A 25115-nucleotide genomic window follows, 5' to 3' on the forward strand; every position below is an offset into this window, starting at 1 on the left:
AGTAATTGAAGTAAACCTTTTGGGTTTTCTCTCAATCCCCCGCAACATGTCACTTGATATAGCAGTTGTGGACAAAACGTCCGTTTCATAGATTTCGGGAAACAAAACTACACGTATTGACGGCTGTCGTGAAGCGGTGTGTAGTATGGCGCAGTGCACCAAGTAGGTGAGCGATTTTATACGACACACCAGGGAGACTGCAGTAAGACTTTACAAAGAATGTGAACAGACAGGAGAGGTCAGTGTTTCTTAAACAGTGGCTCAGGTCCAGACATGTTTGTGATGGGTCACAGTATGGTGGTGTAGTAAGGTTAGCACAAGCGTACATTTTGTCGCAAGTGATTACACTGACCTGTTTAGTATACCATTTGCTGCGGTATTATGTGATGTAAGATGTATTCTGTAAACCATGCCATTGATGCATCATCAAACTTTCATTTTAATGGCATGATATTTATTTTCCCCACAGCTGTACCCACCACCTCCTGTCACAACCTGTAAAATTAATCTGAGATGACAGACAAGCAGAGACACGGAGGAGAGAGTTGGGACTGACCCAGACAAGCTATAAAGTGACAGTGCATGTTCTGAAATGTCAAAACAAAAGCAACAGATGCAACACAGGAATGTGACCATTTTGGGGCGGTTAGGTGGGGATATACAGTTTATAGATACTGTATTAATCCCAAGGGGAAATTCACATACTCCAGCAGCAGCATGCTGATATAAACAATATTAAATTAAAGAGTAATAAAAATGCAGGTAAAAAACGAACAATAACTTTTGAATAATGGTGCCACGTCGGGTGTTCAGTGTCTACGGCTTACATTGAATCTAAACCTGTAACTGAGCTGCAAATTGTTCTTATTGTTTGTTTGTTTGTTTGTTTACTTTACATTTCATTGAATTTATTAAAAACAAGTAATATGTTAAGTTAAGCTGACTGTGCCTCAAAGAGTTGCTTCTCGTCACACTAATTTACAGGCTTTGAATTATCAACGGCCAGTGTATGTTGGACCAAAGAATTGGCGGGGGGGACTGGTTTGGGGGTTATGAAAGTGTGAGGCAGACTGATGCCACAACCCAACTTCATGCTGAAGGTTCCAAATACTTTAACTCTTTCAGGTTGGATGTCAACTTTTGTTAAAGGAAGGGGGGTTGACGGGGGTAATCAACTGTAAACCGTGGCAAAACCCACCATTCTGTTTTAGGTGCACTCTTCTCCAGAAGGAATGTTAGATTCATTGGTTTGACGGAGATTCCCTGCACTCACACGTGAGTCGAAAGGAGCACGCAGTGGCAAAAATGGCTTCAACTTCTGGCGGGAGAACGAAATGAAATACTCCATGGACGATGTTTTGCACATTATCGCTGACTTAGACTCCGACTTATACAAGTGATTGAAAATAAACGTGCGGTACTAGCATCAGCTGATCACATTCCAGGTGACCAAAGCACTCAGCAACGGGTGTTTTTATGTTGATTTCGGTGTGAATCCATTGTTTTGTGTGCTTTTTAGAAAACTGAGGGCTGAATATTTTTTCCAAAAACAGTTAAACTGGACTGTTTCTTGAATTATTTAAACATTTATCCAATCACTTGAATAAATTTTTTTTTTTTTGGGAATAATTTAGCTACTGAGCTAATAAGAAATGGTATGCATTGACCTCTTTGTGAACTCGTTTAGAAAAATGTGTTGCTAATGATGGAGCTCATTTGAGCTTTTTAAAAAGAAAATGTTAATTAAGACTAGGTCATAAACTACATTGATTATTTTGGAGTACTTTCTTCACCTGGAACGATGGGCTAAGTGACCATTCAAGCTCTCTTGTCAAAAATAATCACGTTTTTGTGCTGTACCCATTTTAAAGAAAAAAAATTGCTCCTCTTTAGCTTTACACTGGCAGCAAGACGCCTCAAAAGTCTGGTCTCTGTTTGCTGATAAAATAACTCATTTCAATGTGTTTGCTTTTCTCCTTTAAACATTTGTTTTCATTCGAGAATACATTTCTTGCATGAATATTACTACGGTTTATTAATATTTGGCTTTTGTCTGTGTGGTTCTGATGTAATTTTGGTAAAAATCCTAGTATGGTACCAATTTTCTTATTTGTGTCCACAGGTTTACAAGTTTCAAGCACACTGCTTCATATATATTTTCTCTTAAGAAAAATCTGACCATCCTTTTGTAGTTTTTTTTGGCCTCTCATTTGGAGAATTCTAAAGGTGCACTTGTGGTTAGTAAAGTCAATGTGGTAAAAGCTAATGAACACTTCCTTTGGTTTGACTCCCTGCCCCTTCCTGCCTTCTGTTTATTTTGGTTCCCGTAAAAGCAGCCAAATGGTCACGTGTGACATGAGCAGTCTGAAATACTGGAACATTTGTGTAGCTCCATCTATATAACTGGGCAGCAGGTAGCATCGCTTGCTGTGACCAGCTTTATGTCCTGGAGTCTGCAGTGCTGGCGTTACATTAGAGGCCCATTGGAGTGGAAGGTTACTGAAGTGCATGGTTTGCTGCTTATGCTGATTTATTGTAGTGCGAAGTCTTTGTCTCTTGTGTAGTTGAACAGTAGTCTGTCTTTTTAGTACAAAATTAAGTTCACCTTCAGTCACGCTGTTCTTTTGGTTTTGTATCTGATCTTTCCGACAGTGTAGTTGCAAACCGCAGTACCTACGAGGTCAGTCATGTAATGCCCCAAAATCGAGAAACGCCCTCAGTGTCAGACATGTAACACCCATCACATTAGACTATATGATTGGTGTCAGGGCCCTGTTTACACTATATGGTTAAGATTAGGGTTGTAGGAAGGTAATCTGAGTCAAAGGGTGTTTTGTGACTGACGACGTGGGCATTACCTGATTTGAGTCATAGGTGTTGCAAGCTGTACCTAGACCCTTCTTGATCTTTCTAGCAGTCTAACATGAAGTTGAGAGAGTCTTGTCCATTTGATTAGCAATTAGCCAAGTTATTCAGATTAAAGTTTTATTTAAAGGTTTCTAATTCAGCTACGGAACTGTTTTTCAGATTCCTCGGACTCTTTGTGCTATGGGGTGGTTGAGTCGATCACTGCAGCATCCAGACCTGAAGGAGGTGTTAACTTCACATAAACACCTAGACATGCACTTCAACCCTTGCTAGTTTAGGGAATCATTTTGGTCAACATGGTAGTTTAGTGAATTTTTCATTAGGATGGGGCAGGCATGGCTCCCCCCCCCAACCGCCGCCCTTTTGGGGAGGGGGCACTCAACTGTTTTAAAATGGTCAAAATCAAGGAGATACTGTTTTTAAAGTCCTTTATTGAATCGAGTTACTTTTCTTTTATTTATATCCATGTACAGTATACGTTACATTGGTACCCTCAGCGTGCAGTATATAAACCATCTTAAGAGCCTTGTAAGAATTAGCAGTAACATTATTGATCTGCAGCAGACCTGTCACTGAGCTGTATTAGAACAGAAGGAGGCATCAGTTCTGTCTGATGGATTCCAGTTTTTGTCATTAGGGTGCAGATTTGGATTTCCAAGGGTAAAGGGCAACAGATTTAAGAACGCTTTTATTCCTACAGCTATAAGTGTTTGGAATTCTGAGCTGTGTAGGGATACAGCCAAATGCTAAATTCTGAATTATTACTTTAGGTTCTGTTAAAAGTTAAGTCTTCTTTATACCAATGTGTGTGTATGTATGAGGCTGTCAGTTGTATCTTTTATTTTATTGAATCTGTATAACTGTGTTTTATGCTTTCTTTCTGCAAACAAATTTCCCTGCGAGTTAATGATCTGAATTTATGTGACCCTTAGTATGCTTAATTTTTTGATGTTCCCACCTTTCTTTGGACAGGACTAAGTCTTTTGTAGAAGGTTTTGCATTTGTCATGTTTGGATATCTGAATACAGAATCTGCAATAACTGACAAATTTCAAGCTATTACAAAAGTGTATATGAGTTACATTGTGTTTGCTATAATACATATATTCATTTATATGTGCCAGTATTCTCCTGAACTTTTCATATGTACAGGAGGAAATGCCCCACGATCCTTCTCTGTTAAGAGGTCACCGTAGTTTTGCCTACATGACCAGGAAAACTGCTGTAATACTGCGCAGCAGAAAAAAAGTTTATTTTTTTGGATGTGACAAAGGAACGGGGCCAAGGTACAGAAGAATTAGTGCGCCTAAGCCCTAAATTCTGTACCCGGGACCTTTAAAGGTGCGGCCTGGGCAAGTGAGTGATTAATTCTTGTTTACATCTGTGTTTACATGGCTGACCTACTGCAGATAGTAAGGCTGTGCAAATTTCAACTTTTGAGGATCTTGGTGTGTTTTATTCCTAAAGCACCGTTTCTCAACCCTTTTGCCTTTGTGGAACCCTTGAAATATTCTATTGTAGTGCAGAGGTAGGCAAAGTTGATCCTGGAGAGGCATAGCGGCTGTAGGTTTTTGTTCCATCCCAGTTTCTTAATGAAAAGTGAATTATTGCTGATGAAGCACTTACTGCTCAAGTGACGTTTTTCTGCTTCATTTTAGTGGTCTCTTGTTAAGGTTCCCCACCCTTAATTGCTTATTTCAGTCTTAAACGGCTACGTTCAGTGTTTTAATGACTTATTAGCAATGAGGTACAAATGACAACGGATCGTTTATGATTTGAAGCCTAAAACAGATCATTTTCAATCTGTCACATTTTACTCTTGTGTTTTATTAAACCAAATAGTGCGGGGGTGGGCAAAGTCATTCCTGGAGGGCCGCAGTGGCTGCGGGTTTTTGTTCCAACCCAGTTGCTTAATTAGAAAACAATCCTTGCCAATAATTACATTTCATTTCACGGCTTGTTAGTGCTTTGACTCTATGTCAAGTCATTCTCATATCCTAGATTTTTTTTTCCATTCTAAGGATATCATCCAAATACTTTGAAGTGTAAAACCGATGGGTAATTCTCAATCCTTCTTCACTTTTTTTCTCTTCTCTTTCCTTCCAAGTATTTAATTAAACCAAATAGTGCATGATAAATACAGGTGTAAAGGGTAACAAGCAAAATGGATAACTGCTGGCTTCTTTTGTCATTTGCATCTTACTGCTAATAAGGAACAATTAAAAACCGAGAATGCAGCTGTTTAAGACTTAAATAAGCAATAAGGGTTCAAAATCTTAACGAGGGAGATAACTAAAATCAAGCAGAAGTGTTTCTAGAGCAATAAGTGCTTCTTATTAAGCAATTGGGTTGGAACAAAAACCTGCAGCTACTGCGGCCCTCCAGGAATGACTTTGCCCACCCCTGAAATAGTGCATGATGAATCCACACAGGTTTATATGGAAACAAGTTAGATGGAGAACTGCTGGCTCCATTGTCATTTGCATCTTATTGCTAATAAGACCAACTGTGAATGCAGCTGTTTAAGACTGAAATAAGCAATTATGGGTGGGGAACCTTAACAAGAGACCACTAAAATGAAGCAGAAAAATGTCACTTGAGCAATAAGTGCTTCATCAGCAATAGACTTCTCATTTAAGAAACTGGGATGGAACAAAAACCTATAGCCACTGCGGCTCTCCATGATCAACTTTGCCTACCTCTGTTTTAGGGAACTCCTACATAATTAGTATTTTTGTTTTTATTTATAAATTTTAAAGATCATAAGGAAAACCTGTATACCAATACAATAACAAGTGCTATACTTGATCGTCTCTTTGCAGTTTTCAAAAGAATAAGATAAAGTAAAATGTCATAAAAAGAAATGTGCGCTCGTTGCTGTATGAAAAGTGAAGCACGGACAGCATTGCCGCACATCCTAGTGGCTGTTGATACAAGTAACGTGAACTCTAATTTATTCTTTTTAGAGAAGGTTCATTATTTTCTTCCACCATTGAACAGCAGTGGGAAATAAAGTTGATTACAATTTCTCGTGGAACTGGTTGAGAAAAGCTAATCTAAAGTTGGATACAAAATTAACATCTTGTGGAGAGAATTAAAGACAGTTAGTGAATCTGGACATTTTGATTGTCAAGTTGAGAAGTGACTTATATGTGCAATATATCTGTGTGTTTTTATTAATGTGATGTCTAGGTCTTTTTGTTTTTCTTCACCCTTAAATTCTACATATTACTGCTACAATTTTCAAATGATCATTTAGGAGAATGGGGCAGTGCTGGATTATGGTGCAGGTTAAGTGCAACAGATTTTAGTAAGTTTGGAGCTTCACACAAGTGTAGCATAACATTCAATCCGCTTATTCCGGTGCAGGGTTGTGGTCCACCAGAACTTATTCTTACAGCAGCAGGTGTGAGGCGGGAGCCAGTCCTGGATACTGTAAAACAGCCTGATGGGCCGTTCAGTTAACGTGACCTGCATGTCTTTGAGATGTTGTAGGAAAAACCCACATAGACACGGAGAGATCATGCAGTCTGCACTCGGCTAATAACAGGGTATGCGTGCTGAACTGGGGATGATTGTAGTGATAACCGCCACTCTAAAAGTGGAATAACGCCACCCAATTGTATTTCAGTGATTTACTATTCCTGCAGTTTTAGGTCATTGCCTTTCTTTTAAATGAACCTCTGTGCATGATGAATCTTGGGGCTAATATTAGCAGAACTGGACTTCCGCCAATTAGCTGCAACTATTTGCTATTTAACTGGAAGAGGTTTGCTCGGGAGCCGTTCTAATGTACACTAACAAATCATGTCAGAAAGGGGTCGAATTTGTTTGCTGGAACAAGGAGTTACAGTGGAACATTGCGCTCATTAAGATGACGGTGGATGCTTTTTGAAAGCTTGACCCTGAGCTACTCGAGAGAGGTAGGCCGTGAATCACTTGACATGCAGTTTACATTCCTGAATACCCAGCTGGCAGTCTGGTGACACACACGATGTCTGAGCAGAGACGGAAGGCAGCTGCTCTTTCTGGAATGGATGCTTTAATGTTGAGCCATTCCTGCCGAACATTCAGCTTTACTACTAGAACATGTTTAATTCAGTTGATAGGACTTGCAAAGTTTGTTGGGCTAAATGGCCTGTTCTCATCCACATTGTTGTAATGTTTGTGTCAAGTCCAGCAACAAGATCATGACCCTTCTTGTGCTTGCTTTTTTTTTTTTTTTTTAATTTTGTACTACTTATATAAATGGAAATCTTTATTTTTGCTTAGGTTCTGTTAGCTGTGTGTTTGCTCTATTGATTCTAAGCTGGAACATTTAGTCGTTATTGCCTACTTTGAGAAAAGTGCATACGCCATCCGTATAAATTCTGTATCCACACTTCAGTTCTTGAGATTCCCTCGCCTTCCATCTTTGGTTTAAGCTGTCAGTAGAGGAGATTTTATAAAGAATGTAGCGGTTTTTCCACTATAGAGCATACTTTTAGAAAAGCAATAGAAACTATAAAGCATAGCTTTGTTTCTTTTTAGTTGGGCAGGGTGGTGGTGTACATAACCAAGAATGTCACGGTGTATCTTGTCACAACATCCTTTTGGCAGGTATTAACAAACATTGTGTAGTGGCTTCATGCTTTTTAGGTTTTTCAAAATTTTTTTTCTAGAAAGTTGATACAGTTCATCTGGACATAGTTCTTTTCCAGGGAGATGCGTTTCATCACTCATCCAAGTGACTTTCTCAGTTGACTGCCAGTTTCTCCAACCTTATAAACAGTACCTTTTGCATAATGACCGAAACTAGCAGCATTGACTAACAATGGGCCGTGTGATCAATGATATGCAAATTGTCCAGGAGTACCATTCAGAGAGTTGGGGAATGGCTGCAATCACAGCATTGTAAGATGATGAAAGATGTACTCTTAGGCCCCCTCCTCTGTTCAGAGATGGTCGTTCCTTTCTCACATAAATGGCCTCCTTGTCTCTTTGCTCAAACCAGCGTTCCTCTCTGTCCAGGATGTGCACATCTTTATCACTGAAAGACTGACCACTGTCCTGTAGGTGTAAATAGACTATGGAGTCCTGGCCTGACGAGGTAGCTCTGTTGTGAAAAAGGAACGACCATCTCTGAACCGAGGAGGGGGCCGAAGGGTACATCTTTCACCATCTTACAATGCTGTGATTGCAGCCATTCCCCAACTCTGTGAATGGTACTCATGGCCAATGATCAATGGACAATTTGCATATCATTGATCACACGGCCCATTGTTAGTCAATGGCGCTAGTTTCGGTCATTATGCAAAGATACTGTTTATAAGGTTGGAGAAACCTGCAGTCAACTGAGACCTGAGGAAGTCACTTGGATGAGTGATGTAACGTATCTCCCTGGAAAAGAACTAATGTCCAGATGAACTGAATCCACTTTCTAGAATTTCCTTACCTGGATTATTGAGCATGCATCGAGACATTTCAAAATGTTTCTTTATCCCCCAAAAAATGGAGGCAAGTCCCAATGACTGGTGAAGTGAAACCTAACACCACCCTTACACTTACCCGAGTCCAACTCTTAGTGTTGTCAACAGACAACGTTTTTACTTTTTCTGCCATGTCAATGCTTACACGTGGAATCTGGAGCCGGTGTAGTTGAGCAGCATTTACTGTAAAAGGTGCGTGTGTGTAACTGAGCTCCCAGAGTGAATATTCCCTCTAATCCCTAACCACCAGAGGCACTGGGCAGAGGAATTTCCTAATAACCGTTAATGTGGCTTTTAGCTAAAGCAGGTCTCCAAATGTTTAATTCAATTTACAGTTGCCGGTTTTGTGAACCCAAACCAACGACATCAGTGATAAGGCAGTAACCAACCATGCGCCTATGCACTCACTCACACTCGTATCAAACATAAAAAATGTTAAGATGTGAGGGGGAAAGTCTATTAGACACAAACTCCACCTTCGAATGAACCAGTTTCCAGATTTGAGCCCCAAATGTGTCGTGTAGCAGTATTGACCACTGTGCTGATTTTTTTTTTTTTTTTTTTTTTTTTTTTTTTTTTTATATAGAAATGATGTAAAAATCATGATGCATTTGAAACGGAGGTCCTCAAAATGTGGTCCCTGTGCTGGCCTAGTCGGCCGTCTTGGAGTTTCTTGTGGCCTTGTCAGTAAGAAATCTCTTCTAAGGCTCTGGCCACTATGGGGGGAGAGCGCTTAGGCTGTATGGTGAATTTTCAGGAAAATATTCAGTGATCAGGGTCACTGTCGAGGATGTGGATGCTGAAGTTGAAAACAGGAGACTAAAACCAATTTAAAATAAGGCAATTTCTTTATTCTTGGTGAGTTAGAGACTGCTCCCCACCCTCCAGCTCCGTGCCACTCACTGGTTAGAACAGTCTGCAGTCTAATGTGGGGCGCCTCTCTATATACCTTCATGTATTAAACAAAAAAAAAATATATACATGGCAGTTCATTTTGAGGTTATACATAAATTATAATAGCTTACTACTCCCTGAATTGGAATGTGTACATTGCTTTTTTCAGATAAGAGGTTATCAGAGCACTCAGTTTTAAGAAATCAAACTCTCACATTGATTTATAATATTACAGGGTGTTCTGTTAGTATCAAGAGGTCAGCATTTTCTTATAAAAGAATGCAAGATACTCTCATAATTTTGTGCACAAGCTTAATTCTTTTTCTACCTAAATGAAGAACAAATCATATAGAAGTAAAAAATCCTATAACTCTCTGCAGCATGATTAATACAAAATTCAGTCCTTGGTATTTGTGAGTTAAATACTTATAATCATTACAGTTAATGTTTTTTCTTCCTCAAGGACCACAGCTTTGCTGCAAATTTCACTCATCCTCCCTATGCCATTGTATGCAGCGATATTGTGGATGGTATGAGAGTAACGCCTCTTGATGCTCTACACTTCTGCTTCTTCCCGTTCCACTCCTGCGCTCCGACACTGCATGGGCTGCCATGTTGGCTCAATTTGAGAGTCAGTGAGCAGCACTGAAAAGGACCCGAGGAGCACTGCTGGTCTGACAGAATTCTGTTCATGTTGTCTGTCTGTGGGCACCTTCCAAGGGCATCACTGTGTGAGGCACTTAACTCTTTGAGGGCTGAATATTTTTTTGGCAGCTGGCAAGAATGTGCAGCAGAGTAGCTGCCGACTGCCAGAGCTAAAGGTGGATGTGGCAAAAGAGCGAGGCAAGTGCACAATGCAAAATACCCCATGAGCAACATATTAATGCTGAATCAGATTCTGACTTATCGGACTCGAATCTTGATGCAGGTGATCTGGAGATCGAAAATGAAAGTTATGTACCATCATCACCTGATCGATCCCTAGCTGATCGTAGTGCTGAACGCATTTGTGTAGCCACCAGAAACTGCGTGAAGACACCCCCTATATGCTGTTAAGAGCTGCCCCATTCAGGCTTACTAGCTCCATATCTGTGTGTCTGCCATCTCTTCTTTGTGCCTTATTACTGTATCTAATTGTAACACACACACAATTCACAGTAATGAGCATCTGTCTGACCATAGGTGGTCATCTTTTTCTCTTTGATGTGTTGTGAAGTACTTTGCACTACATGGTTTGTATGAAAATGTGCTACAGAAATAAGTGGTGGTGTTGGACTTTGACAGGGGGCCCTTTGTCCAAACACACACTCTGAGACGCACATTCTACAGTAAAAGCACTCTGAAAGAATCATGAAGATTATTTAAGAGGCGTTTGTTTGCTGTCTTTTTTTTTTTTTTTTTTTTTTTTTTTTTTTTGCAAGTGTTTATTCCCGAAGGAAATGGTAGTGCAGTTATGAGCGGTGAGCAAAAGAAAATATTTATACCTAATTAACAGTTTTATTATTAGCATTTGTGTGACTTATTCTCTTGCCAAATTCAATCTAAAAGGAAAATCACAAAGTAACATTTCTAGGGCTCTCACTGAAATGGCTTCTCTCATGTCCTCCATTCACAAGCTTTGTCTTAGATGGTTAAAATGATTGTGGTCTCTTCTAATGAACTGGTACCTATGTGGCCATTGCACTGGACCATGAAGGTTTTGCTTCCTGAATGGTGAATCTTCTGGATTCTGGCCTCTCATGAATATATGTACACAGTACAGCAACTACATCTGGGGTGCTGTACAGGTAAGTGTCATTGCAGTGTGGATATGCCAAGTCCTGTCCCGTTTGTGAATAGGACTGCCATGCTGAAGTTTTGCTGTGTTTTGTAAGAACTGGCCACTCTGTAAACCTTTAGTGCCAGGGCAGAAAAGTGTGGTACTTAATCTGGTTGTCAACTCAACTCCAAGGTATTTTGGCTTCCGCCAAAAAATTGAATAAAATTGTGAAAGCAATGAACAGGGAAGGTGAAGAATTTTTTTTTTTTTTTTTTTAATTGGAGATTTACATCCATCCATCCATTTTCCAACCCGCTGAATCCGAACACAGGGTCACGGGGGTCTGCTGGAGCCAATCCCAGCCAACACAGGGCACAAGGCAGGAACCAATCCCGGGCAGGGTGCCAACCCACCGCAGGACACACACAAACACACCCACACACCAAGCACACACTAGGGACAATTTAGAATCGCCAATCCACCTAACCTGCATGTCTGTGGACTGTGGGAGGAAACCGGAGTGCCCGGAGGAAACCCACGCAGACACGGGGAGAACATGCAAACTCCACGCAGGGAGGACCCGGGAAGCGAACCCGGGTCCCCAGGTCTCCCAACTGCGAGGCAGCAGCGCTACCCACTGCGCCACCGTGCCGCCCGGAGATTTACATAACTTGTGTAAAGATTAAGGGAGGCAGTTCTTTTTTTGTTGTTCTGTAAATCTGCTGCATCAGCAATGACAAGCAGTTGAAAGATCTACTAGTAAGGCTGCAGGAAGTGGCATGGAAGGCATTCAAGGATTGTGAATTTTCATGGCACCTACAGAGCACCAAGCTACATCCATCTGGTAGAAAACCAGCAAGTACAACATGTTGCTAAAGATTTATTTTTCTGCTTTCACACTTGAATTTCTTGCCTGCTAAACTTGGTGACTGGCATGATGAAAGGTTTCACCAGGACATGGCAGTGATGGCAGAGCAACATCGTGGAACTTGGAATCCACCAGTGCTGGCTGATGATTGCAGGACATTGAAACGATTAGCATCAGATGCTGACTAGAAATGAAAATCGGCAGCATAAAAATTGCATTAATACAGTTATGTGCCATTTATTAAGTGATTAAAATGCTCTAAATTCAATAAGTTTAATATCATGTTTCTACAAATTCCATCCTGACCAGCCAATCTAAAATTAGCTTCTCACTGAACACACATCTACTGTCACCAAGCAAACCTTTTTGGAATAATGTGTTGTCCAGGCTGCCGTGCAGCAGCAGAATTGGAGGTCAGTTGAATGCAGCCCTGTGATGAATGTGCCCTGTTTGTGTTATGGACTGGAGGATTAAGGAGACCTATGCCCTTAAGTGCAGGGGCTTTTCTGTTTGGGCAGCTAAGTGGCTCATGACAGCAGAGCAGGAGCCTGGGTAAATGTAAGGATTTTCTGTGGAAAATGATGTGTTCCTGCCGTTGTAAATCTCACCCTGAATAATTTAACTTTCTAGCACTAAATGATGATGTAAATCCATTGGTGCTTATATAAGGACACTTTAAACAAAAATGCTGTGATGAAGCAAGCCTGTAATAAAGCAAGCTGGAGAGCTATTAGTGCTCATGCGGTCTGAACTCATTAAGAATCCCCTAGCGGCTACTGGAGTAGGTCGTTACGTTAAGATCGTTCATTATTTTGCAGGTCACTTGCTTGCAGAGAATCTTGTTGTCCTATGAAGTGGTTTGTTATGGTTTTTAAAAAAAAAAAAAAAAAAAAATTTAAGCCCCTGTGGACGTACATCAGTATATTGGTGTAAAGTGGAGAAGGACAAACTGGAATGGCCTTCACTTCACTATTGGCACGTAGACTTGTCTCACTCAACTGGAAGATCCTAACTCACCTCTGTGAAGTCTGTGGGTAACTGGTGGTATATTATCTGAAATTGGACAAAATCACATCCTCACTTAGAGGGTCTTTGCAAAAAATTTTTCAAAACCTGGCAGGATCGGATACCTAACATTTTAGAATAAGCATTTAAATTGAGAAAGCAGATTCTCTTTTTTTAACTGTTTTTATTTATATATTTATCTTTTTACATATTTGTACTAGTTTAAATTTTTACTTTGCCAGCCTAGCCCTCTTTCTCATGGGGGGGGGGAGTGTGATTGATTTTGTTTGGAACCTAGTTTTGTAAAACTTGACTTATTTGTGTAGAATGTTGTTTGATTTTAATAAAATCCAAAAAGCAATGTAAAGTCTTGCATAAACATAAAGCATCCCATCATGAAGCAGCACCTCTTGGTAGCAGATGTGTTTTTGTTTAGGCAGGGTGCTTCTAGAGGTGAGGCCAGAGACCCACTGTGACTGCAGGCGCTATATAAATAAAATGTATTATTATTATTCATTTGGACTCCCACCTCATTTTAGGACCACATCTCAGTTTGTGTTTTTGCTGTTAAACCAGATGATGTTGGTTTTTGTTTTATTTTTATATAACCAAAGCTAGGTTAACAAATTTTTACTGGATTGATGCAAGCTTTTATGTATTTTTTTTCTCCTTTAATGATTTCCTGTTGAGATTTTATTTTATCAGGCATTTTTATAAAATGATGTGCACACCGGTGGGTTTGAAGCTGAAGTAGCTACAGGGTTTACCTGATTGTCCGTCTCTACTTAGTTATTTGAGCAAATGCCTCATGAATGTGAATTGCTAGGCAGATAACAGAGAAAAACTGTTAAAGCAACAGGGAAAAATACAAATACGGGTGGGCTTGGGTTATGGCAGTCCCAGCTATGACAAAGTGCTAAATCTGCACATTTTCTTCTGTTCAACTGAATTTCACTTTTCATCTTGGTTTTCCATATTTTACATACCAGCAAACTGAACTTGTTTTGATCTCTGATAGGATACTCCAGTCGGGATTATTTATTTTTTTTTGTGTTTTTAATCCATCTCTGTCCCTATATCTTTGTCGATTATATCTATATTTAACAAATGTTTATACACTAATGTGTCTGGTTGTGCAGAAGCTAAGAGCCTTACATTCTATATTGAAGTGTTAACTATTGGTATTTTTATAATCTATAGACTACACATGTTGCACACTTGGTGGGTGGTGGTTGTTTTTATATATACATATTTGAACTAATAAAATTATGTAAGTGTCCATAATACATATATTAAAAAATGATTGTCATAATTAAGTTGTCATATCATCTGTAATGTACTTATCTGAAACAAACCTTTTAATAAAAATTCACCTTTTGTGTGTGTATATTATTATTATTATATTTATTATATATATAATATATATATAATCTTTGCATTTATATAGCGCTTTTCTCGCACTCGGCAATTGCAGGTTAAGGGCCCAACAGAGCAGAGTCCCTATTGGCATTTACGGGATTCGAACCAGAAACCTTCCGATTGCCAGTGCAGACTCCGAGCCATCACTCCGCCGCAATAATCACACATTGACTGAATTAATTGATATTGGAAGTTTAAACACTACTTAAACATAAATATAAATGCACTTGTAGGTTTTAATCATTAATTGCACTACAGCTTTTTTCTGTTTAAAATATACATTTATTTTTTAGTTTTTTTTCCGCCACCCCGGTGTATTAGATATTTCTAATTCTTGAGGTGTTCTTATATATCCGGATTACCATTTTAATTACGCAGTACATGTTTAACAACTGTGTGCTGTATGACACGTGCAGAATTAAACATAAAACAAAATCTATCATATGTTCATAAGCGGTTTATCAAGAAGATACACAGCTAATGTGCAAAACAAGTTTACAAGTAAAAGGCCCATCTTTCTATTAACCTAACCAAGTATCAGTTTTAAACTTCTTCTTTTTGTTGTTGTTCTTCTTCTTTTGGCTCCTCCAGTTAGGGGTGGCACTGACCAGAAAGCCAGAGACAGAGCTGGGGGTGGCAGAGTTAAAGATGCTAAGATTTGCATTGAGTGTGACAAGGATGGACAGGATTAGAAAGGAGGACATTAGAGGGTCAGCTCAAGTTGGACGGTTGGGAGACAAAGTCAGAGAGCCAAGATGGCGTTGGTTTGGACATGTACAGAGGGAAGATGCTGGGTATATTGGGAGAAGGGTACTAAGGATAGAGCTGCCAGGGAAGAGGAAAAGAAGGCCTAAGAGAAGGTTTATGGATGTGGTGCATGAGCTCTCTTGCCATTCCATTTCAGACAAGCAATGTTTGTTCTTAATTAATGGACAAAATAAGGTGAGAATTCATTAAAGTAGCTGTTCTTGCCATTTGTCTAACTGCAGTTTTTATTTTGCCATTTATTGCTGCGCTTTCTTTAATATAAAGGCTGATATTCCAGTCTTCTTTCTCTGCTGGGCTGAACAAGCCCATTTACTAGAATGCCTCATGCGCATCTAAATTACCATAAAGTTTAGAGAAATGGATTTTTTAATGTGTTTGTTTTTTTTTTTTTTTTGATTTGATATACTTTGGTTAATTCCCGAGGGGAAAATTGTAAGCTGAAAAAAGGAGTGAAAATTGGCTGACTTTGATCAGTGCCTGATTGGAGTGTGAATCTGTAGCACCCTCGCTAACAGCAAGGAATTGTAGTTTATGCCCTCCCTTTTTATGTGTGTGTGCTTTAAAGCCCAGTGTCCTCCAATGTAGTCCGCAGAACACACATTCACGGTCACAAGTTGTCTTTTTCTAACTCTGCTACTGTGTCTTAATCAAACTGTAGGAGAAGCTTATGGTCAAAATACTTTACATACGTGAGATTTCATTTCAGGTTAATGTAGTTGTTTTCTGATTTAAACTACAGTAATATTGCTTGCTGTCACTTAAGTCTGAAATGCTTTTTCTGTAGAATATATAGCTTTGTTGACATTTTCAGTAAACGTCCTGACTTGCATGCAGAACTGGATTATGGATTTCCTTCACCACCCAAGTGCTGCCTGTAAATTTAGTTTCATATAAATGTGACCCATTCACTAATTCTTTCTAAATGCAGAGTAACGGAATGCCATTTAAACCATGAGGTGGATGAGGGTGAAAGTGGTTGGCGCAAAAACCTGAAGCTATGGGGGTCCCCAGGACTAGTCTTGAGATCTGCTGTTTTAGTAGATTGTACAGGTAAAGGAGCTAGGAGACGCACTTTCTGAATCTGAGGTACTTCCATCTTGGAATGGGAGGTGAACTTGTAGGCCTTCCTCAGGTTAAGACTCTTAGACACAGACTGGAACTGTATAGTTGTGTCTGGACTCTGCATTCCCAGTGGACCACTGTGCTGTCTAGGTGAATCCTCTGATGTCTATTCTGCATATCTCTGGAAGTTGATTTAAGCACAACAAAACTGTAATCTCTCTTCTTTGTTGTACTCCTTCACTACTTCTTTCCTTTCTGTTTAGGAGAGCAGTCTTTGGCTTGGTGGTAAAGAAGATCCATTAACAGGGTTCACGTGGAGAGGTGGATGTGAGCGAGAAACCACTGGCATCCAGGTGTGGAGTGAGATATTTGTTGTTGAGAAGCCTGATGGCAGCAAGGTGGGTTCAGTTTACACTTTTTTAAATGTGGGTTTTCAATTTTATCTTCTGCTTTTGTCTTGTTTGAAACTACTTAATTTCTTGTCTAGGGTAAATACTCCTATCATCATGCATTTGTCATTCAGTTTTAACGCAGTTTTAGTTCATTTGTAGGTGTTATTTTTTTGAAATTTCATGATTTTTATCTATCCTTTTTCATTTAGTGTTTCTCTTTTTGGCGTTTTAATGTGAAATTAGTCTGCTCTCTTTACCTGGTGAAATGCATATCCATTACTGACAGCTGAACTCTTTTATATGGCGACTTCAGACCATATAACTTTTAGCAAAAAAAAAAAAATATTTAAATAATTTAACTGGTACTAAAAAATTATGTGCATTTCAAGAACGTGAAAGCATCTTTAGATGTTGCTAAGCAGCAATTACAGGGTAAGGTCCGGTATTAAAAGAGACTGCGTTTTCTGTGTGTCTCTTTTGCTTTGGTTTTGGTACCCCGTGTAACCCCCTTTGCAATGACTTGACATTGCAGTGCATTTAGAAAGTCTTCAGACTCCTTTAACATTTTATGTTGTGCAGCTTTATACCAAAATCATTTAAATTCCGTTTTCCTCATCACCTGCACCACTCGATTATCCAAAGTGAAAACCTGATTTTAGGACTTTGTCCATCTTTATTAAACTAGGGGGCTTTGATCGCCAACCCATACCCCACCCCCACCTGGTCTGTGCTATGCGCCAGCCACTTTGCGTCTCTGCCGCTCACGTATGTGGTTTTCCCTTTCACCAAACAACAAATCTTAATTCTCACAGATACGCCTCTTCATTGAACAGAAACACTACTTTTCCCTGATGGCAACACGAATTAAGCGATCTACTAGTCTCAGACTTAGTTTAAATCCGAATAATCGAATCTCTTTTCGCTATTCCATTATTTCAGAGTAATAATTTCCATTTGTTTGCACTAATGCTGTCTTTACTATCATTTATTATTTAAAAACTTTCGCATTTTCGTACCTTCATTATCTCTAACCTGCTCTTCATGTGCATCGCGCCAATGTTTTTGAATTCTTTGACATTCTACTTTGTCATCTACTCTTTGTCTTTTATTTTCGGCCCCGGGCCTGGTTTAATCTCTTGACACAGACTTTCACGTACTGCAAGACTAGAATCTCTCTGAAAAAGTCGTCTCATCCCAGGATTTTTTTATTATAATGGACAAATAAACTGAAATGTCCCACTGACCCAAGTATTTAGGCCCTTCCCAATGACATTTAAAATATAGCACAGAAGGCTCATCCCATTCTGTTGATTATCCTTGAGATGACTGGTAGAATTCAATTGACTGTACATGATACCGAAACCTCAGACATCGGTCTATAGAAGGTCCCACTGTGGAGCAAAAACCAGGCTATGAGGTCAAAAAAAATTATCTGCAGAGCTTAGAAACAGGATTATGACAAGAGACAGATCTGGGGAAGCCTAGAAAAACATTTCTGAAGCACTAAAGGTTTCCAGGAATTGCAGTGGCCTCAAATTCTTTGAGATGAAGTTTGGAACAACCAGAAAATCTTCAAATTCCAGGTGTGTAAAGTTTGTCCTGTTAGACCCATGAAGAGTCCAGCCTGGAATTGCTACCATAGGTGCTTCCTCCAAGTGCTTAGTAAAAGCTCTGAATGCTTGCGTTAATGTGAGATTTCAGTGTTTTTTGTTTTTTAAATACATTTTTAAAAATTTTCTAATCTTGTTTTCTGTCTTTCTATTCTGGGGCCTGGCATGTTGCATGAAGTGGGGAAAAATTAATTAATGATTTTAGCTGAAGGCTGCAACATAAAATGTGAACAAGGTGAAGGAGTCGGGAGTACTTTTTCTAAATGCACTGTGCTTTATTAGCAGAATGCTGATGTGATTAAATGAGTTAACGAATCTCCGTCATTTTCTACAGTGTCTTGCATACTGTCATTGCCAAAGGGTGACAGTTTAAAATGTGCCAATTAATATGTATCGGGTAATACTACAGACGTATTGCTATACCTGTCAAAGTGGTTTAATTTGCCATTTTCAAGCCTGTCCTTAAGGCAACCCAGTATTTGTTGTCTCCATTCTATGGCCCCATTTATTAAAATTTCACTGCAAGCAAATCTAGTTGACCGGACTACCACATTCATTTAAAACTGAGTGTGTCACTGGGAAATTTTAACAAATGTGTGGAGTGTCGGGGTTGCTTCAGCCTTGGGAAGTAGACCTGTGTTCTAGCATCTCAAGATAGCAGGAAGTTTTTAGAAATGACATCCTTGTTACATCTGTGACCCTCATGCAGTTAGGAATATGATGATAAAGTGGAAATGTAACAAGAACGTCTTGTCTCAAGGTTCATTAATCACTGGTGAAGCACCCGTAATATATCACTGTGTGTTGATTGGGGGTTTGTCTTTGGTGTACGTGTGAATGTTGGATTGGTGCTAACATTCTGACTTTGATATCGATACCAGTTTTCAGATCTCCGTACTCTCACCAAAACAGTTTTGACGTTCTGAACAGGAAACTCCAAGATCTAAGAACCCATCCTCCATACTCCGGCCTCCCTGACACTTCAAACCATTACGCTGAACTACACGCCACTTCTCACTTAATGCCATGAAGTCCCGATGATGATAAAGCAATAAGGGAGTTCCCCAAAAGTCCCAATACTGTCCAAGCACATAGTGTCCTCTTGTTCAGTAAGAGGATAAACTGGATTATTTCCAGTACTGAAAATTCCAAAATGCTGGTACTATACAATTTTAAAATTTTTTGGTACTGTTCAGTACCCGTGTACCCAACAACCCTATTATGTGCTTACAGTATATCAACATGTACAGAATAAAGTTTACGAGGGGGAGACCCCAAAATAACTTGTATGTAAAGGAGGTCAACAAGCAAACGACGGAGGCACTGAAGGCTATCACTTTGCAAGAGTTCTAGAACAGTTTTGGAGAATGGGGGGGTGGGAGGGGGAAGCAGTGGGACAAGTGCATTGCGTCTCAGGGAGAGTATTTTTTGAGGGTGATTGTTCTGAGAAAAAAAAAAAAAATTCTCTATTTTTGGGGCCCCCCCTTGTATGTGTATGTCTGGCTACTGTGATTTGTAAAGTAGTTGACCCTCTTAGAAAAAGAAAAAAGTAGTTAAGTATAAAAAGCAGCAGCAGTGTGCTTTTTGGATTCATTTTTACAGATGAAATAAAAACGTGCCCCTCTAATACCACTCTGTACACCTGAACGTAGCTTTGTAAATGAGTTGTGGTGATTGTAACTTTAATATTTTAAACCATACATTACATAGCCAAAGTACAAACTGCAATTAGTTTACATGCATTTTTAAAAGTTTTGTGTGATACTGTATATACTTGCTTTCACAGCGACTGGTATTGCATTCTTTGGTAAGTGCTCCTGTGCATATGCCTAGTACATTGGAACCTCGGTTCATGAACGTCTCGGTACACATACAAATCGGTTTACGACCAAAAAGTTCACCAAACTTTTGCCTCGGTTCACGACCACACACTCGGTATACGAACAAGCCAGTTTCCGTTTCGGTTTGTACATGTTCAGTCTCTCCCTGTGCAGAGAGCAAGAGAGTGCAACACACACACACACACACACACACACACACAGAGAGGCAGCACGAGAGAGAGAGCTGGACGCATAAGGTAGGAAGGTAAGAAGGCCGTTAAAGAATGCACTGGGCTTGATTTTGTTTTCACTTCTGTTTACAGCGATCGGTTCGTATTGTGCATTGTTGCAATGTTACTTTTCTTGGTGGTTTATTAAATTACAGATTTTTTGAAATGTTCTTTTTTTTTTTTTTTTTTTTTTTTTTTTTTTCCCCCCTGTGCTTAAAACTCATTAAAGTGTTTTTAGCCAGCGGTTGGTAGCGTTATAGTGTGAACTATTGCAGTGTTAGTTTTCTCTGTTGTTCAAGGTTTTCTCAGTGGTGTTCAGTGTTTTTACATTTAGTTTACTATTACGCTGTGCATTCTATGCTTTAACTCTATTTGTGCTTAAAAATTTTAAATATATATATAATAGAGTTCATATGGTCTGGAACAGATTAATTGTATTTACATACAATCCTATGGGGGGGGGGGGGGGAATTGCTTCGGTTTACGACCAGAGTTTTGGAACGAATTATGGTCATGAACCAAGGTTCCACTGTATAGGAGACCGTAGCCACTTCCCATTTTGCTCTTGATCTGCTCAAAATGTGTCTGTTTAATCTCTAAAGTATATGGCAGCATTCACAATCACAGTAGACAAGATTGCAGCCCCATACAGTATCAAATGACTGACCAGCACAATTAAAACTGAAAAGTCGAAACAGAACCCAAATTCAAACTGTTGGTCACCAGCAGGGACTTGGAAGATTGCCTGACAAATTTTCCAGAGAATAATATAAAAGTAAAAAGTGATTTGACAAATTACAGCATTTGTATGGAGCTTTCAGAGTCAGTTGTCACAGTAATGTCTGTCTTACCAAAGCAAATAAAAGGAGGAGGAGAAACTCATTTAAACAAGTGACAGCAAATTAAACAGGTTGAGCTTCAGTTGGATTTGAGCCTCAAGACAGATGGAGCCTCCCAAGCAGACCTTGGATGAGAGAGCCAGAGAATAGGAGCCTCCAAGCTTAAGTGAGTGTCTGTGCAGAGTTGCATAACAAGGCTTTGGAACAGCAAGAAGGCCACTGTCAGAGATTTCAAATATCTAACAGGTTTATGCTGCAAGCAGAATAAACAAGCGATTTTGGAATATTGCAACAAATGGCTTTATTAATTGGAGTCTTGCAATAATTAAACAAGGACTACAGTTTAGACATCTGACACATCCGTGCATTTGACAGGACTCTAGTAAAGGATCGTGTTTGTGGAGGTTTGTTAGTGAGGATTTGCCCCCAATTTGTGTGAATGCATTTTTATTTAGTGTTTGTAGTTTGCTGCATAGAGAGGCAGTCAACTTGTCCATGGTGGATAGATCTTCTCAGTGTGTGGGTGAAAGCTCATGCTGGCAAGTCTGATAAATCGGTGTGACCATGTAGAGTATTTGTCCAGTTGTCCCATGCTTAAGTATACAGTGAACAGTAAAATGTTAGTGCATTGAGAGGTAAAATCAAATACTAAATTAACCCAAACAACTAATTTTCAACAAACGCTAACCCCGTCAAATAATCCCTCTCAAAGATGACAGAGCAGGCCTAGTGATGTGCTGTAAAGGTGTATTGCCATAGATATGAAGGAGTCACTGTAGCATTTTTTTGACACACTACTGCTGATTTGTCTGGAAGTACTTAATGATGGCACTACTTGTAGTGACACATTTTTGGGAGAGGACCACTCCATGTCAGAACTGCTTTAGTGCCTGTTGTAGTGTTTTTTTTGGATTCTGCATTATAGTCCTCTTTTAATGTGCTGTAGGTCTGGACTTTGGCCAGTCCATTTTAAATTTTGAGACCGTCCCCAACTTTCTTGGCCCAGCTGCATTTCATGCTCAGCTCAGCCTTGCTCTTTGACATTCTGGCAAGCCGTCTCTTTTTTGGCAAGACTTTTTTTGAACTTCCACTATTTAGATGACAACTCTTCAGTTTCTTGCTACTTTACTACTCCTTCCAGACTGATATCCTGGAATAAATAAATCCTGTGAGGTTTCATGAAAAAGATGTTTTTGTTAATATGCTTGAAACAGAGCGCTACTATATTCACCATCTAATGTTTAGGGACTAAGTCAGCTTTTTATTTTGGCAGGGATGGCCAAAATTAGACATTTAATCCTAACTGAAGTAGCTGACCTCCACTCATCGTTTTCAATTGAACCGAGTTCACTAAAGGGTTCTAAAGATTGAGATTTTGTTTTATTTACCAGATAAACAATGGGATGTGTGCGTTTTGTCATATTTGGCTTGGGGTTTGAGAATGTTATGTGGCTTCTTAAATGGTAAATTATGAACAAAGTACAACATCACTAAAGAAGCCGTAGGTGAGGGGCTACAGGGAGCTGAATTCATTATAGAAGAAAGCTGTTTAATTGCTGCTGGGAAGAGCGATGTCACCAGGAGAGGCATATTGACGTCAGTCCAGTGTAATTCACTTTCACTGGCCAGGCCAGCATTCTTTATATCAGGGGGCTCCAGCTCCAGTCCTGGAGCGCTACTGTGGCTGCAAGTTTTCATTCTAACCCTTTTCTTAATTGGTGACCAGCTTTTCCTGCTAATTAACCATTTCCCTTTATTTTAATGGACTTTTCTTGAATCTGACGACCTGAATTGATTTTTTCCTTAAATGGCACCTAAACATAAATTTGATGTGAAGTGAGCCAACAGATGACCAACTATGTTGGGGCCTCAAACTTCAGACTTCATTCAGTTTCTTAACTTGAAGCCAATTCTTGTTGCTAATTAAACCCGTTATTTAAGTCCATGGCGCTCATAATGCCATGGTAGACATTTCCAAAACTGTTTTTTCTTTTTTAGAAGCGCTGTCAAAATCTTTTGTGGACCTGAGCAGATCAACATTACTGAGGCCTTCACCTTTCTTTATTTTCAGTTATTGTGTGATGGATGCAAGTGGTGGTTGTTTGTTGGTTCATTTTGTGTCTTAACCGTTAAACTGACACATACTTGGGGGTTAATGCACCCCTAGATGCCAAATACTTTTTTGCTGCACATTTTAAGTAAACGTCACAATTCACAAAGAAAATATGAAATTTTAGTGGAACACTTTGCACATGGGGGGGAAAAAGAGTATCGCCATTACAGCAACACTGATCATTTTACACACTGCCAATGAACCATAAAAACAAAAATACATTGTTCCAGTAAATTTATTATGTACAAGGTGCAACTGACGCCATTGATGAAATTCAGTAAATCACCGAGCCAACTGCACTTGAACTGGCTGCACGCAAGCACACGGAGGTCAACGCTGATGCTTGTGGGCTGAATCCTAGGGACAGTGATGCTGCAGTTCTGCTTGGGCTGGCAGTGGTCATGAGCTGGCTGCTCAATGAATGTATGGCACTGACTGACTGATCAGCTCCAGCGTGCTGGCAAATTGCACTGGGAAACAACTTTAGCCAGTTGCGGAGTTCAATGAATGTACGTTGCTGAATATACTCTGCTGTGGCGTGCTGGCAAGTTGCATTGAGAACCGACTATAGCCAGTTCCGGCGGTTTAAGGGGTTAATATTGTTTGGTTGCTAATTAAGGGAAAAAAATAATTAAGGCAGCTGAGTCTTAAGTTGTGCATCACTTAAAATTAAGGCAAAGAGTTAATTAGCATCAAAATCTGGTCCCTAATTAAGAAAAGGGTTGGAATGAAAACCTGCAGCAGCTGCGGCCCTCCAGGACTGGAGTTGGCGACCCCTTCTTTATATGATTTAATTTGCGCTAGAGGTGGGCATAAATTTGAAAGTTAGAACACAAAAGGTATCGAAGAGATTAGCAAAATAGTCCCTAAAAGTACAACAGTGGTTGGTCATGGTAGTTAAATTTGAGGATTTTTAGAGGCCACATGCACTTGTCGCACTGAGAAAGGTAATGGGAACTGCGTTCACTTTAGAAAGTAGGAACAATTCACACAGTGGGTTAGCAATCCTGAGCAAACTACAGGGTTATTTATGCAGCTGATGTAAAGTTACCTCTTGAAGTCCTTTGTGTTAACTCCAGCATAAAATTTTGCAGCAGCCTGGTTAATTACCAAATGTGCATCAAAGCTACTGAGTGGTCTCCTGTTGTTTGCTAAATTGTGTTTTTTTTTTTTTTTTTTTTTTTTTTTTTTAACATGTGAAGTTGAGACTTTTCAACTAGTTTAATGTAAATTGCTTTTTATATATTACTGCAGTCACGTTTTTCATTTGAAAATGAAAACTTTCAAAGGATTTTTAAATGACAGTGTAAAAATAATTGGCCCATTTCTGCAGGCCTTTTTTTTAGTTCTGAGGCCTTCCTACTTGTGCCCTTTTTTGTATTTACTGAAATTGGTCTTTTTTTGGAAAGTCCAAGTTTAATGAATTTAAAATTGATTACATTTGTCATGTATAGAAAGCAGAGTTTTCAATGGTATAGGCTATGGACTGATGCTGCTTTTTTCCAATTTTTAGAAAGAGTCCTCTCTTGGAATCTGTGTAGCATATCCATTTCAAGAACGGCACACTCGCAAATGCTTCTTGTACCTTTGGGGCTGAAGTCTTTTAATTAGTAAAAATCCTGCTGTGCTTGTTTTAAATTGGAGCTCTCTATCTGGGCCTCTGACTAGAGGTCAGTTTTAATGGGTTGGTCAAAAACCTCTTTCTGAAACTTTGGATCCCCCAGTGACGTATCTAAATTTAATATACACCGACCTCTCATTTTTACTGTAAAGTTGCAGATGATTTCTCTTGATGCTTTCTTTTTAAATTTTGTGCCTAAATTCTGTTTTTTTTTCCCTAACCTGCAGGTTGCCGTGCTGTTAATAGACACTCAGGGAGCCTTTGACAGTCAGTCCACCATCAAAGACTGTGCCACAGTGTTTGCTTTAAGTACAATGATCAGTTCAGTGCAAGTAAGTAAAATGGGGTGCTAGTTTTTTTTTTTTTGTCATCAATTTTGT

The 25115-nt window shown here is 39.4% G+C and overlaps 1 protein-coding gene across 2 annotated transcripts in view; it reads left to right on the forward strand.

Moving 5' to 3' along the window:
- Positions 1-25115, forward strand: part of atl2 (atlastin GTPase 2) — a 113695-nt gene that overhangs the window by 68624 nt on the left and 19956 nt on the right. For both annotated transcript variants that reach the window (XM_028820242.2, XM_028820241.2), the window contains exons 3-4: positions 16374-16508; positions 24963-25067. In XM_028820242.2, coding sequence (XP_028676075.1) covers positions 16374-16508; positions 24963-25067 — 240 coding nt within the window. The remainder of the gene's footprint in view (positions 1-16373; positions 16509-24962; positions 25068-25115) is intronic.

Source organism: Erpetoichthys calabaricus, chromosome 15, assembly GCF_900747795.2.
Source record: "Erpetoichthys calabaricus chromosome 15, fErpCal1.3, whole genome shotgun sequence".
In the NCBI taxonomy this organism is placed as follows: domain Eukaryota; kingdom Metazoa; phylum Chordata; class Cladistia; order Polypteriformes; family Polypteridae; genus Erpetoichthys; species Erpetoichthys calabaricus.